The sequence below is a fragment of the Geotrypetes seraphini genome, chromosome 2, assembly GCF_902459505.1.
Source record: "Geotrypetes seraphini chromosome 2, aGeoSer1.1, whole genome shotgun sequence".
Taxonomy (NCBI): domain Eukaryota; kingdom Metazoa; phylum Chordata; class Amphibia; order Gymnophiona; family Dermophiidae; genus Geotrypetes; species Geotrypetes seraphini.
The window spans coordinates 354,927,696-354,942,174 of record NC_047085.1 but is presented as its reverse complement, the minus strand read 5'-3'; the positions used below and the strand labels follow the sequence as shown (position 1 = coordinate 354,942,174).

The window sequence follows — 14,479 nt, the reverse complement described above, 5'->3', positions numbered from 1 at the left end:
TATTTAGATTTAGCCGATCAGGAAACCCCTTCTGAATGGCTTGCTTCAACTGCAACCATTCATAAACTTGAAACTTTGCTATGCCAAATGATTCTTGTAGTTGTGAAAAATCAAGCATTTTCCCATCTGATAAAACATCATCTAGTGTACATATACCTGCCTGCATCCAATGCTTCCAGAAGATCTTAGACTTGCCAATTTGAATCTTGGAGTTCAGCCATAAGGATTGACAAGTAGACTTTTCTACTGGAACATCTGTTAAGTTGTTACTAAACTTCAAAGTTTTCCAGGTGTCAAATAAAATACTATTGTCCTTAACATACTGGGTAACTTGATACTTAAAACATGACACAATTACATTGGAGACATGAGTTGCCATTCTAAATAAAGCCATAAAGATGTTCCATGAGCGCACGAAGGATCCAATACATACCCTGACACATTCTGTCCCTGACAGATTGAGAAAAGTGCAGGTTTGAAGTTATGTCGAGAGGTACCAAACTGTCAGATGAAGTAGAGACTGCAGGTTGGGATGAAGAAGAGAACCATGACTCTGTGTAAGTAGAGATGGAAAAACTGGTAGAAGGAGTGGTTCCCTGCTGTTGAGCTAAAGTAGAAGGGAGAACCAAGGTTGTCTGGGCCACCAAGGGGCTATGAGAATCATGGTGGCATGGTTGTGTTTGAGTTTGACAAGTGTCTTGAGAATGAAAGGAAATGGAGGAAACGCATACAGGAACCTGTCCGTCCATTTCAGGAGAAAAACATCTGTCTCCAGGCAGTGAGGAGAGTAAATTCTGGAGCAAAACTGAGACAGTTTGTTGTTGTGGGGAGATCCAAAAAGATCTACCTGAGGTGTCCCCCACTGAGAAAAAATGTGATGGAGAGACGGAGAATTGAGTGTCCATTCGTGATGTTAAAACATAAGAAGACTCAATTTGTCCACCAGTAAATTTTTCTCTCCTTGAATGTGGACAGCTGTCAAAAAAACGTTGTGAAGAATTGCCCAATTCCAAACCTTCTGAGCTTCCTTGCAAAGGGGAAGTGATTCTGTTCCTCCATGCTTGTTCACGTAGTGCATGGCTACTTGATTGTCTGTACGAATGAACACTACTTGATCATGAAGAAGATGCTGAAAAGCCTTGAGAGCATTGAAGGTCACTCTGAATTCCAACAGACTTTGACGATCTGTGGCGGACCCAGGGCTGTGGAGTCAGAGTCGGAGTCAAGGAGTCGGAATCGGAATCGGAGGAAATTTCGGGTACCCGGAGTCGGAGTCTGAGTCAGAAGTACAAAAAACTGAGGAGTCGGAGTCGGAACATTTATCTACCGACTCCACAGCCCTGAGCGGACCAATGCCCTTGAGTACGAAGACCATTGAGGTGAGCCCTCCAAGAATAGGTTGATGAGTCTTTTGTGAGGACCTTCTGGTGAGGGGGCATCTGGAATAGAAAACCTCTGGAAAGATTGGATGAGAACATCCACCATTGAAGAGATTGTCGCAGAGCAGAAGTCACTGTAATGTGCTGAGAGTGGATTGAAAGCCTGCGATTATTGAGAAGCCAGCGTACACTGAGGAACTCTGAGGTGAAGTCTGACAAAATGAGTCACGTGAACAGTAGAGGCCATGTGACCTAGGAGAACCAGCATGTGTCTTGCTGAGAGTGAAGTGAGGGTAAACACTTTTTAGCAAGGTTGAATGAGTGCATCCTGACGTTGCTGTGGAAGGAATAGTCTGAGTTGCACAGTATCCAGTATAGCTCCAATGAACTGCAGAGACTGGGAGGACTGCAGTTGTGACTTGGGAAAATTGACCTCGAATCCTAAATTTTGCAGGAACCAAAGAGTTTGTTGTGTCGCTACAGTAACCCCCTGAGATGTGGGTTCTTTTATGAGCCGGTCATCCAGATATAGGAAAACCTGAAGTCCATGACTTTGTAAGGCTGCTGCTACCACCACCTGACACTTGGTGAAAACTCTGGGAGATGATGCCAGGCTGAAAGGTAGCACACTGTACTGATAATGCTGATCTGAAGAACTTGCGAGAGGCTGGATGAATGGGAATGGGAATGTAAGCTTCCTTGAGATCCAGAGAGCATAACCAATTGTCGTGATCCAGAAGAAGATACAAAGATTCCGGGGACAGCATCCAAAACTTTTCTTTGACAAGAAATTTGTTGAGAGCTCTGAATAAGGAAGTAATGGGAGTAAAATCCCATGTACTGCTGTTCCAGAGGAACTCCCTTGATGGCATTGAGAGCGAGCAGAGCTTGTACTTCCTAGAGAAGAAGGGGGGTCTGCGATGAATTGGAAGGAAACTTTCCTGGAGGGTGGTCTGATGGAATCTGAAGGAAATGAAGAGAATAACCCTCCTTGATGATGGAAAGCACCCAGAAGTCGGAAGTGATCAATTCCCAACGTTAATAAAAACGATATTTCACGCTTGCACCAGCTACACTTTTTAAAAAAATCCGAGCTCTGGGTGCTCTCCATCGTCAAGGAGGGTTATTCTCTTCATAGAATGGATAGAAGGAGAAATAGGCATGGGACTGGTGGGCAGTGGTGAAAAATGCTGCAGATGATCCAGGGGATGATGAGAGGGAGAAATGTTGGATGTGGCAGTAGAGGGATTGGGAGAGATGCACCCTGGATCTCATCTTTTCTCCCCCACTCCTTTTGCAGCAAGAGAGGGAATGAGAGAAGGATAGTGAGAGAGAGGGAGACGTGTTGGCAATGGGGGTAGAGGAGAGAGGAAGAAAAGTTGGACTCCACGGAGGGACAGAGAAGATGGGTTGGTTGGGTGGAAGGGAATGAGGTCCGGAGGAGAGGAAGTGTGCAGGAGGCAGAAAAAGAATATTGGATGCACAGTTGGAAGGAAGTGCAATCAGAGACTCCGTGAAATCACCAGACAACAAATGTAGGAAAAATGATTTTATTTTCATTTTAGCGATATAAATTCTCAAAACTGACATTTCAATCTGCTGGCTATATTTTACACTATATTTGTCTATTTTTTCTAAAAGGTGTTACTGAGTGATTTGCCTTGACCTTAGGGAAACACCCCCCAAATACAAATGATGATTAACATTTTCTCTGCGTACAATGTGCTTTGTGGATTAAAAAAAAAAATTTATGGTTACCATTAATATATTAAGATTATATTGCGTGTGTGTAGAATACAAAAAATGAATGGAAGAAACTGCATTACAATTGGTACTATTATTAGTGTGGGTGTGGTCTGGGGTGGAGCCTGGGTGAAGGGTACTCGGTTGATATTTGTTAGACTATATGGGTACCTGGCTTGAAGAAGTTGAGAAACTCTGCATTAGACGAATATTGAACCCCAGCAAATCTAAAGCTCTTAAGAGATGGGAGATCAAAATTTGCTTGCATCTCCAATTCTCCTATCCACACGTTGGATGCCCTAGTATCCTCACTGAAGGTACTAGATATATTAACTTGATCATGTGGAATGCACTGTCCTCTTTTCTTTGCTTAAAGTTGCGCTTTTAAAACCTTTTTGTTTAATGACACATTTGATCATGTTCCCATTTCCCTAAGAGATGCTCTTGATGCCACCTGTAGAGCACATCCTTGAAAGAGGGGGGGACCGGGGGGAGATAACCAACCAATCAATTACAATTCCATTTTGGCATTTCTGCTATTCATTTTCCCTTCATCTACTTTCCCACTCTTTTTTAGATTGGCCAAATGGTTTAGACCAGGGGTCTGCAACCTTTAAGACATAAAGAGCCACTTGGACCCGTTTTCGAAAAGAAAAAAAAAACTTGGAGCCGCAAAACCATTATAAAACAAATCTAACACTGCATATATTGTTTCTTATCTTAATGCTATATACAGGATCATGCAGTTAGCTGCTCTCAATGCTCATAGGCTCCCTGCGCTAAAAAAACGATATTGTGGTTTAGTAAAAGGGAGCCATAGTGCAAAATATAGACAGCAGATATAAATTCTCAAAACAGGACACATTTTGATCACTAAATTGAAAATAAAATCATTTTTCCTACCTTTGCTGTTTGGGTGATTTCATGAGTCTCTGGTTGCACTTTCTTCTTCTGACTGTGCATCCAATCTTTCTTCCTTTCTTTCAGCCTCCTGTATGTTCCTCTCCTCCAGACCTCATTCTCTCCCCCAACTTTTTCTTTCTGTCTCCCTGTTCCCCCTTCTTTCTGTCTCTGTCTGCCCCCTTTCTTTCTTTCTCCGTGCCCTCCCCCAAGCCACTCGGTTTGCTGCCACCGCCATCGGGGAATAGCCCCCAAGCCACCGCCGTCCCAAGCTTTCCCTGCAGAAGCGTCGTGCTGACCAGCATTCCGCTCCCTAACGTCAATTCTGACGTAGGAGAGGAAGTTCCGGGCCAACAAGGCATTTCTCCTCATTCCATCCAGCCTGAGCCCCATCTCTCCTTGATCCAGCATTTCCCTTCTGTGTTTGTCAGAATTACCATTCCACCTATTTTCCAGCATCACCATCTCACTATATCTTCCTTTCTTTCAGCCTCCTGTATGTTTCTTCTCCTCCAGACCTCATTCTCTCCCCCAACTTTTTCTTTCTGTCTCCCTGTTCCCCCTGGCCCACGGGACTCCCACTGGATGCCCCCCTGGCCCACGGGACTCCCACGGGGACGCCCCCTGGCCTACGGGACTCCCACGGGGATGAAAACAGCCTACCTAAATTCTGGCGATGCAGGCATGCAGCTTACAAGTCCGGCGTCGCGGCGGGAAATAGCCATGCTGAGCAGTGAGCTCAGCACGTACACAGATGAAAGCCTTGCTTGCTGATTGGGCCGCTGGACCAATCAGCAAGCAAGGCTTTCATCTGTGTACGTGCTGAGCTCACTGCTCAGCATGGCTATTTCCCGCCGCGACACCGGACTTGTAAGCTGCATGCCTGCGTGACACACTACCGGAGCCGCGGCAAAGGTGGAAAAGAGCCGCATGCGACTCTGGAGCCGCGGGTTGCCGACCCCCGGTTTAGACAATTATCCAATAGGTGGTATATCAAATACCTAATAAACTTGAAAACGTGACCTTGAGAAATACCATAAAATGAGACTTGCTGTGGAATGAGAGGAGGAAGAAGCAAGAGAGGAAGCTATCCATAAGTAGAATGCAAATGCTTTCAGGACTGCAGAAGATTTAAGCTCACACCATTCTCGGTACCAGATACCTTGTCACCTTATAATTTGAGGTTTCATTACTCCTGTATAACTTCTTCTCTTATCATTTTCAGGCACCAATGTCACCGCTGCTTTTCTAAGTCAAAGGCACAGTGAGCCTAGAGGTCCACTGGTAAGTTCTATTTGGATATTTTGTTTTTAGTGAAACGGGTAATAAAGCTGTGTATTGGCTGTCAGTATCATGGTGCTCTGTCAGCAGTGAGGTCTGGACTAGAGAATGACACAGGGACAAATTTTTCACCATCCCGCAAGTTCTTTTCCTGTCCCTGCTATGTCCTCATCTGCATAAGCCTCAAACACTTTAAAATCATAAGTTTTCGAGGCTTGTGCAGTTAAGGCAGAGCTTACAGGAAGGGGACAGGGACAGTGACAAAACTCACGGGGATGGGGAAATTGAGGTCCTGCGAGGATGGGGAAAAATTTGTCCGTGTCATTCTCTAGTCTGGACCTTAGTCCTTTTCCCTTTCCATCAGTTTGAGGCTAGCTGGAGAATGATTTGTGGATATTTACACGAGGCTACAGCTATCTCAAACCTGTCAAATGTTCTGCCTGCTTTTACTCTTTTGGCTCTTATTTCTTTCACTGTGTTGGCTTACTGTGATAAAATATTGGAAACCACAGGTGATCTTCAACTTGGAAGAACTGACTTAGCACAGGGAGACAACACCTTCAGATCCAAGCACGTCTTTTTCTTTTCTTTTCTTTTTTTTAAATCACCTTTATTCAGCAAAGTCAAAAACAATACACAGGCAGAATGCCAACAGCAAAAGAACAACCCCCAACATTGCAGAAACCCCCCTCCCACCCCCCATCCCCAACTGAGTGATACAGCACATTACACAAGGCAATAATAATAGAAAACTCTAAGAGTGAGGTAAGAAAGAACCAGCGATTTAAGAAAGGCCTCTCCAAGAGCCGTAGAGACTAGAGAGCTGCACGGGAACGGGGACGACGGGAATCCCGCGGGACCCGCGGGGATCCCGCGGGTTCCCCCTTTGGGTCACGGGGATCCCGTGGGGACGCCCCCTAGGGTCGCGGGGATCCCGTGGGGATGCTTCCGAGGGTCATGGGGTTCCTGCGGTGTTGGATGGCACTCGAGCTGCGAGGCTAGTCTCCTTCTCCTTACCTGCCCTGTCGCAGCACACAGCCGAACGGAAGTCTTCCCGATGTCAGCGCTGACGTCAGAGGGAGGGCTTAAGCAAAGTATGTATACTTCCCAATTAATATTCCCAAATTAATAAAGTCTTTTTGCTTATTTTTAAATGGGTTTCTACCAGAGCCTTTAATTCAGTAGCATAATTAAATGAAATAACTATTTCTATAGTTTATAGGGACGGGCGGGGACGTAGGGGATTCCTCGCGGGGACGGAGGGGATTCCTTGTGGGGGACGGGTGGGGATGGAGGGATTCCTCGCGGGGATGGGTGGGAGTCCTCACGGGGACGGGTGGGACTTTGGCGGGGATGGGTGGGATTTCTGTCCCCGCACAACTCTCTAATAGAGATGCCAAATACGATGAAAAGAACCACAGGTGTCATTCTTTAAAGCAGTCAATTTAGACATCAAATAGATCTGATCTACTTTAAGCAAAAGATCAGAACGGGTGGGCAAAGTTGCTCGTTTCCAGAAAGTTGCCAAACAAAGTCTGGCTGCCGTAGCAACCACGGCCACAAATTGGGCATGTTCCTCATCCAGGCCCCTCACAGGATAATTAAGTAAAAACACCTCCATGTGAAACAATACTGGGAAATGGAGAACATCAGACATTAACTGGCAAATCATCTGCCAAAAGGGCATGACCTGGGGACAGTCCCACCATACATGCCCAAAAGAGCCCAACCCCCCCACAGTTATGTCAGCAGTGTCCATCTCCTGAAGCATAAAAGGAGGTACAATTTCTCAGGTGTTAAGTACCACTGAAATAACATCTTATATCCCTGCTCTATCAGGGGGGAAGCCAAAGAGACCCGAAGCAAAGCGCCATAAAGCTGCCCCCATTGCTGAAAGTCTAGGGTCCTGCCCAACAGAGCTTCCCATTTGTGTTCATAAGATCTAACCTGAGGTAGAGAATGACACGGTGGCGGTTTACCCGCAGCCACCGCATTTTAGCCGCGGGTCACCCGCCGAAAACGGGGAAGAAAACTAGCAGTCGCTGCGACGACGGGGACAAGGCCATTCACCGCCCGCGGGGCGGTGAATGGTCTTGTCCCCCGCAGTGAGGCATGAAGGATCGCGCGGTCACCGCAGCTCACACCCCGCCCGCCCAATCGATTCCAGTGTCCAGCCAGCTCTCTCCCCTCTCCTCACCCCAGTCCGCAGATCCTCCTCCTCGGCGACCCGCACGCTACCAGAGAGCCGCGCACACCCGCCGCTGCTCAGCCTCGATCTTCTGCTCTGACGCAACCGGAAACAGGAAGTTGCAGCAGAGCAGAAGATCGAACACTGAGCAGCCGCGCGTGTGCGGCTCCCTGGGAAAGCGCGCAGGTTGCCGAAAAAGAAAACCCACAAACCAAGGTGAGGAGAAGGGAGAGAGCTGGCTAAACACTAGGATCGATTGGGCAGGCAGGTAGTGGCTGCGGGGACCGTGCGATCGCTAGTGTTCCCGGCTCAAATTGGAAGGAGGGAGTGAAAGGAAAAAGGCTTATATGGATGCAGCGGGGACGGTGACGGGGCGGTGAATGGGATGGCAGTGGCGGTGACGGGGCGGTGAAAGGGATGGCGGTGACGGGGCGGTGAAGGGATCGGCGGTGACGGGGCGGTGCAGAGGATGGTGGGCCGGTGACGGGGCGGTGACGGGGACAGATTTTTTCCCCGTGTCATTCTCTAACCTGAGGTCGAGTATATAAAAGAGCTTTATATAAGCGAGAAATAAGGCCCTCCCCAGAACCTAACCGAAAGACTTGAAGAAAGGCAGAGTCTGCCTCCTCCCACTCGGGAAGCACCTTTTTTCGCAAAAAATCCTGAAGCTGAGTATAAGCAAAGAAGTCCGTCGCTGGGAGGTCATATATATGCTGTAAAGCAGCAAAGGGGACCAATTCTCTTCCCAAGACCAACTGACCCAACACAAGGAGTCCCTCCTGTTCCTAGCGTCAGAATATACCTGTAACGCTCGCTGGGAGAAATCCAGGGGCAAATCGAATAGGTGTAGCGTAAAAATAATGCTGCCATGGGAATCAAGCCCACCGAACACGGCCCAAAATCTGCAGGGTGCACGCCATCCCATACGGAGCCCCCTGCTGTATTTCCCAAATACTATCAAAAGGAAGCCACGGTAAAGCTGCAAGCGGATAAGTGGGCTAAAGGACTTGTTCCAGGGAAACCCAACACTGGGTGGGGAAAGCCCAATGAAATAATACCTGTAATTGGGCAGCATAGTAATAATTAAGAAAATCAGGGACACCCATCCCCCCATGGAACCTATCCCAGTACATACACTCCCTCCGTATCCTAGGCGACTTATGTGTCCAAATATAAGCAAAAGCACTCCATTGAAGTCTAATCAAGAACTGTTTAGGAATTGAGAGAGGTAGGCAGAAAAACAGAAACAAAAAACGGGGCAACACATTCATTCGCAAAGCGTTAATCCGGCCCATCCAAGATAATCGTAAGCCCTCCCAACGGTCGAGATCCGCAAAAACAGTCCGCAACAAGGGTGGATAATTGAGGTCAAAAAGATCAGCCAGTGTCCATGAAATATGAACCCCAAGGTACTGGATCGACTTAGCTGCCCAGCAGAATGAAAAATTGCTATGCAAGTCTGCTACTGAAAGAGCGGGAAGAGACACATTAAGCAACTCAGATTTAGTAACATTAATCTTGAATCCGGCTACAGCACCATACCGGTCCAGAACCTGAAGCACTTTCGTCAAAGACTGATGCGAATGAGTCAACGTAAAGAGAATATCATCTGCATATGAGATCTTATGCTCTTGCGTTCCTACTGCAATCCCCTTAATATCAACATTAGCGCGAATAGCCGCAGACAAAGGATCCCTCACCAAGGCAAAAATCAGGGGCGACAAGGGACAGCCTTGTTTGGTTCTGCGACGGACCGAAAAAGGGGCAGTATACCTCCCGTTGACCCGTAAGCAAGCCTCCGGGTCAGCGTACAACAAAGTCACCCAATGTAAGAAATTCCCTGAGATCCCCACTTGTTTCAAAACAGCCAGCATAAAAGGCCAGAAAACCCGATCAAAGGCTTTCTCGGCGTCTACCGATTGCAGAACTGATGGAATAGAATGCTGGTGAGCCACCCCAATAAGGTCCAACACCTTGTGAATATTGTCACCGGGATGTCTCCCAGAGATGAATCCGCACTGATCGCCATGGACAAGGTGAGGTAAAAAACGTTGTAAACGGACTGCCAAAATGCGAGTAAACAGCTTATAATCAACCCCTAGCAATGATATAGGTTTATAAGAACCGCAAAGGAGTGGGTCCCTGCCAGATTTAAGTAGGAGGGAGATCACTGCATGATGAAAAGACTACAGCAAATGATCTGCCTCTAAAAAACGAATTAAACATGTAAGCGGGTCCACAATATAAGGCTCCATTTTTTATAGAATAAGGGGTGAAAAAACCATCAACACCGGGAGCCTTGGTAGTGGACAAATGCCTAATAGCCTCTAATACCTCTGCAGACTGGATGGGAGAAGAAATCCAAGCCGCATCAATCTCTGCCAGGTGAGGCAAAAGGACACCCGAGAGAAAATGTTCAATCTCCCCTACGGAAGCCTCAGTCTCAGGGGTGTACAATGTCTGATAGAAAGACAAAAATGCCTGATGAATAGCTTCTTCTTCCAATTGGAGCTGTCTTGAGGCATCCTTAACCCGCGTAATGATGTGACGAGCTGAATCTGCTGAAGCTAAGAAGCCAACAACCAGTCCACCTGACCTCCCCACTCAAAAAACCGTTATCTTCTCCGCTGTAGTGCCCAAGCCATGCCCTCCAAATCAAGTTCATGCAAATCCCAATGATAGGCCGCTAAGGCCACAGCACCTGCAACCGTAAGGGCTCGTTTGTTAGAATGCTCCAACCACCGAAGACAGGTCAAGAGCACTAGCCGACGAGCAACCCGACATTGATTACGATAGGACCCTCGAGAAATACAACAACCACGCAAAATAGCCTTAAAACTCTCCCAAAGCGCACACTCGCTAACCTCACCCGTATCATTAAAGGCAAAGAAATCTTGAACATCAGCCTCCAACAATGACAAGGTAGTCGGATCGCTCAACAGAAAATCATTTCAGAAATCATTCAGACGCCACAGACTATGGCCATCCCTATCCAAGCTCACTGTCAACTCCAAAGACCACACTCGTGGTTCAATAAGAGGAGCCTAAGACTTGCGGCAGAGTAGCACAAGTCAGCAACCTTATATTTATTCTGGTATACGAATTATGCAAAGATGAATAAAAAGTATAGTCCCCGTTCACCGGGGTGGAGATACCGCCAGACATCTACCAAATCTTGCCGACGGAGAAAATGGAGGAAAGCCCGCCTGTCACTTCTGGCATAACAAATCGCGGAATTAGGGTTATCCCTCCTGAGGATAATGGTAAGGTTAAAGTCCCCGCCCAGCAGTAGGGTACCCTCTGCATGATCTAACAGCAAGCATTCCAATAAAGTAAAGAAAGACCCCTGACTAGTATTGGGTGCATAAACGTTCAGTAAACTATACAATAGGCCATCCAACTCTACTTTAGACCAAAATATAGCACCCCTCATTATCCCGCACCACCTCTCTCAAAGTAATTTGAACGTCTTATCACATCCTGGATAAATATCAATGTCAGCATCCTCCATTTGACTGCGCCTCCACTACACCGCACCGCCCGCAGCACATGTTCATTTGTCCACATACCTGTGAAAGCAAGCACAACATATCGGGGGTCAGTTGGAGATCGCGGGAGCCTGCAGTGTAATGGGCCCTATCAAGCAAAGGTTTCCCCACTTTCCACTGGAGAGCCAGTGGCCTCAAGGGCCTGGATGCAAATGTGGTAAATCATCTCCATGCAGCGTGAATCTGACACAGTATCTGGCACTCCCTGAAGTGAAGATTGCAGCGCCTGGAGCGATTCTCCAGGTCTTCCATTTTTAGGGTGGTGATTTCAGCTCAATCTTCCAGCGTTGCAATCCGGCCCCTTCAGCTGGGTCAGTTCAGCAGTGTGGGTTTCCACAACGGTTTCAGTTCCCACCAATCGGCTGCCAATATCACCCACCTCGTGCTTCAGCTCAGCAATAACTCCATGGATGTCTGCCCGAACCACCGAGAGCTCGTTTTTCAGCTCCTGAAACCAGCCGCGCATTTCCTGGTGGAAGCTCGTTAGTGTTGTCTCGGGCGGTTGGTCCACCGCAGCTGCAGCACTCTCCGGCGCCATTTTGACCACAGATTTAGCCGGCCCACTCAAAAGCTGCGACGAGAAAGCCTTAATATCAGTTTGTTTCTTTTTCGTCCCCATCATAAGGTTCCTGGCAGATTCAGATCCAAGCACATCTTCAAACCAGGCTTGTCAGTGTGAGAACTTTAGAGTCCGACTGATCCCAGGGTCTCCAGTTGTCCGAAACTGAATCTTGCTACCAAAACTGGCCACTTGGTTTTGGCTGAAATTGAACAGTGTGCCACTGTTCCCTCCTAAACTGAGCAGTACTCAGTTTGCTGCTAGTGTGTGTGTGTGTGTGTGGGGGGGGGGGGAGCTTCAATATTACGTTTTCAGTCATGGGACAAGCAGGTTCCTTGGAGTCCTGCAGAATTTGCCTGTCCTTCAGTATTGAAAATGATAGTGAAAAGGTACACCCCCACTGGCAGGACTGTAGGTGGAGAACTCTTCCTCAGCTTAGAGCAGGACATGTCAAACTCTGGCCTGCGGGGTACTGAAATTTGGCCCACCAATTTCCCCTAAAGCTGGCCCGCTGGTACAAGCGCCGCATCATTTGTAGGTTCACGCGGACCTGTAGAGGGATCGCTGGTTGGCAGTAGCAATCCTAGCAGGCCGCTGTAGCCTCAGCTGCACGTTCTCTACTGGCGCGGTCCCGCCCCTCCTCTAACGTACGGGACCACAGCAGAGGGAACATGCAGCTGAAGCTATGGCAGCCTGCTAGGATCGCTACTGCTGACCAGCAATCCTCTACAGGCTGCATGAACCTACAGATGATGCGGCGTGAACCTGCAGCGTCTGGTTCCAAGCAAACCTGCAGCTAAGGAAAGGTATTTGGGAGCTGGTATTCTTAGGAAGTTATAATTTAGTCAAGCAAAAATCAAAACAAAATTATATATAAATATTCAATATAAAAGCGTTGGAGATATCATATTAAATAAGCTTGACATATTTCATGTGCTCCCACCATTAGTTAAGCACAAGTTTTTTATCATTTACCCCAAAGTAAGTGAATAATTTTGCAATATTAAATAATGCACTTATCTGAGCTCAGTTAACAATTACATTACATTAGGGATTTCTATTCCGCCATTACCTTGCAGTTCAAGGGGGATCACAAAAGAATTATCAAGGATGTATTACAACAAAAACTTACTAGAGAAAAAAAAAAGTTTGGACATTTTCAAAGAGAATAAGAAATGTGTATGGTTATTTGTTTGGGTAGTTGGCTTTAGTGAGAGGTGGTGATTGAAACTTGCAGTGTTATTTCTTTTTTTAGGACTTTCTTGAGTATGGTCTTTATTTCTTTTCTAAAAGTCTTGTAGTCGAGGGATGCCGTCAGTAGATTGGTGATTTGGTTGTCTAGTTTGGCTGCTTGAGTGGCCAGGAGACCATAATATAGTTTTTTCCGTTTGACTTCCTTAATTGGGGGGTATGAGAAAGCGGTGTGAGTTTTCCTATGTCTGGGTGTTGTGGATGAGGCGGTTACTCAGGTAGATTGGACTGTCTCCGTATAAAGTCTAAATATTTTAGACAGTAGAATTTAAATTGTATTCTTGCTGGTATTGGAAGCCAATGTGATTTGAGATATGCTTCTGTAATGTGGTCATGTTTCTTCAATGAGTAGATGAGTCTTAGTGCTGTGTTTTGGATAGTTTGTAGTTGTTTTGTTATAGTTGCAGGGCAAGGGAGGTAGAGGATGTTACAGTAGTCAAGTAGGCCTAGTATTAGGGACTGAACTATGAGCTGGAATTGAGTTTTTTTCGAAGAATTTCCGAATTTGTCTTAAGTTTCTCATGACAGAGAATGATTTTGTTTTATTGGATTGCAGTTGCATGTTCAGCATCTGTCGAGTTGTTATTCCTAGTAATTTAGGGGTGGCGTGAATAGGGTAGTTGATTGCATTGAATTTCAATTTGGTGTTGTGGTTGGTATTTTGTTGTTTTCTAGGAGGATGAATTTAGTTTTATCTGGGTTTCAATTTCAGTTTGTGATCTTTCATCCAGGTTGCTACTGATTTTAGGTGTTGGTGTTGTGTTTGGCATGGAGAGTTTTGGTTATCAAAGGGTATGAGAATTGTAATGGTCATCTGCATAGCTGTAGGAGGTTATGCCTTGTTTGTCCAGTGTGAGCTGATGGAGGCTGTATAGAGGTTGATAGAGTCGGTGATAAGGGGGATCTTTGGGGAACTCCGCAGGGGTTTGACCAAGGTTCAGATTTTTCTTTGTCTGATTTTACTCTATAGGTTCTTGATTTAAGGAATCCTTCAAACCATGAGTATACTTTATCTGTGATACCTATTGTATCTAGGATTTGTAGTAGTATGTTATGGTCCACCAAGTCGAATGCAGTGGTCAGGTCTAGTTGTATGAGCATCATTTTTTTTCCTGAGCTGAGGTGTTGTCTGGCTGTGTCCAGGAGAGATTCTAGTAGTGTTTCTGTGCTGAAGTTGTTTCTGAAGCTGGATTGCGTGGGATGGAGTATGTTTTGGTTTTCTAGGTAATTGGAGAGGAATTTGGCAACTAGTCCTTCTATTATATTGACATAGAGTGGAATCGAGGCAATGGGTCTGTAGTTGGTTGTTTGGTCTATCGGTCCTTTAGGGTCTTTGAGGATTGGGGTGATGATGATTTTGCTGAGGTTGGTTGGGTAGTGGCCATTTATGAGCAAAATTTGTATCCAGTTCAGAAGAAGAGCGCAGAATTTTGTGCTGGATGTTTTTAGGAGATATGGTGGACAGTTGTTGAGGTCACAGGATGCATGGCTGTATTTTTTGTAGTATTTGTTGAATTCGGGCTATTGAATGTTGGGGAATTGAGACCATATTCTCTCTGCTGCAGTAGAATCTCTTATCTGTGGCGAGAATTGTGAATTCGTTAGGATGGGTAGAGGAGTCATTGAGGGT

The 14,479-nt window shown here is 46.3% G+C and overlaps 1 protein-coding gene across 1 annotated transcript in view; it reads left to right on the top strand.

Annotated features, from left to right (window-relative positions):
- The window catches only part of LOC117353909 (beta-galactosidase-like), a 164,131-nt gene that overhangs the window by 53,399 nt on the left and 96,253 nt on the right, over nucleotides 1-14,479 (top strand). The window contains 1 exon segment of the mRNA XM_033930432.1: nucleotides 5,248-5,306. Coding sequence (XP_033786323.1) covers nucleotides 5,248-5,306 — 59 coding nt within the window.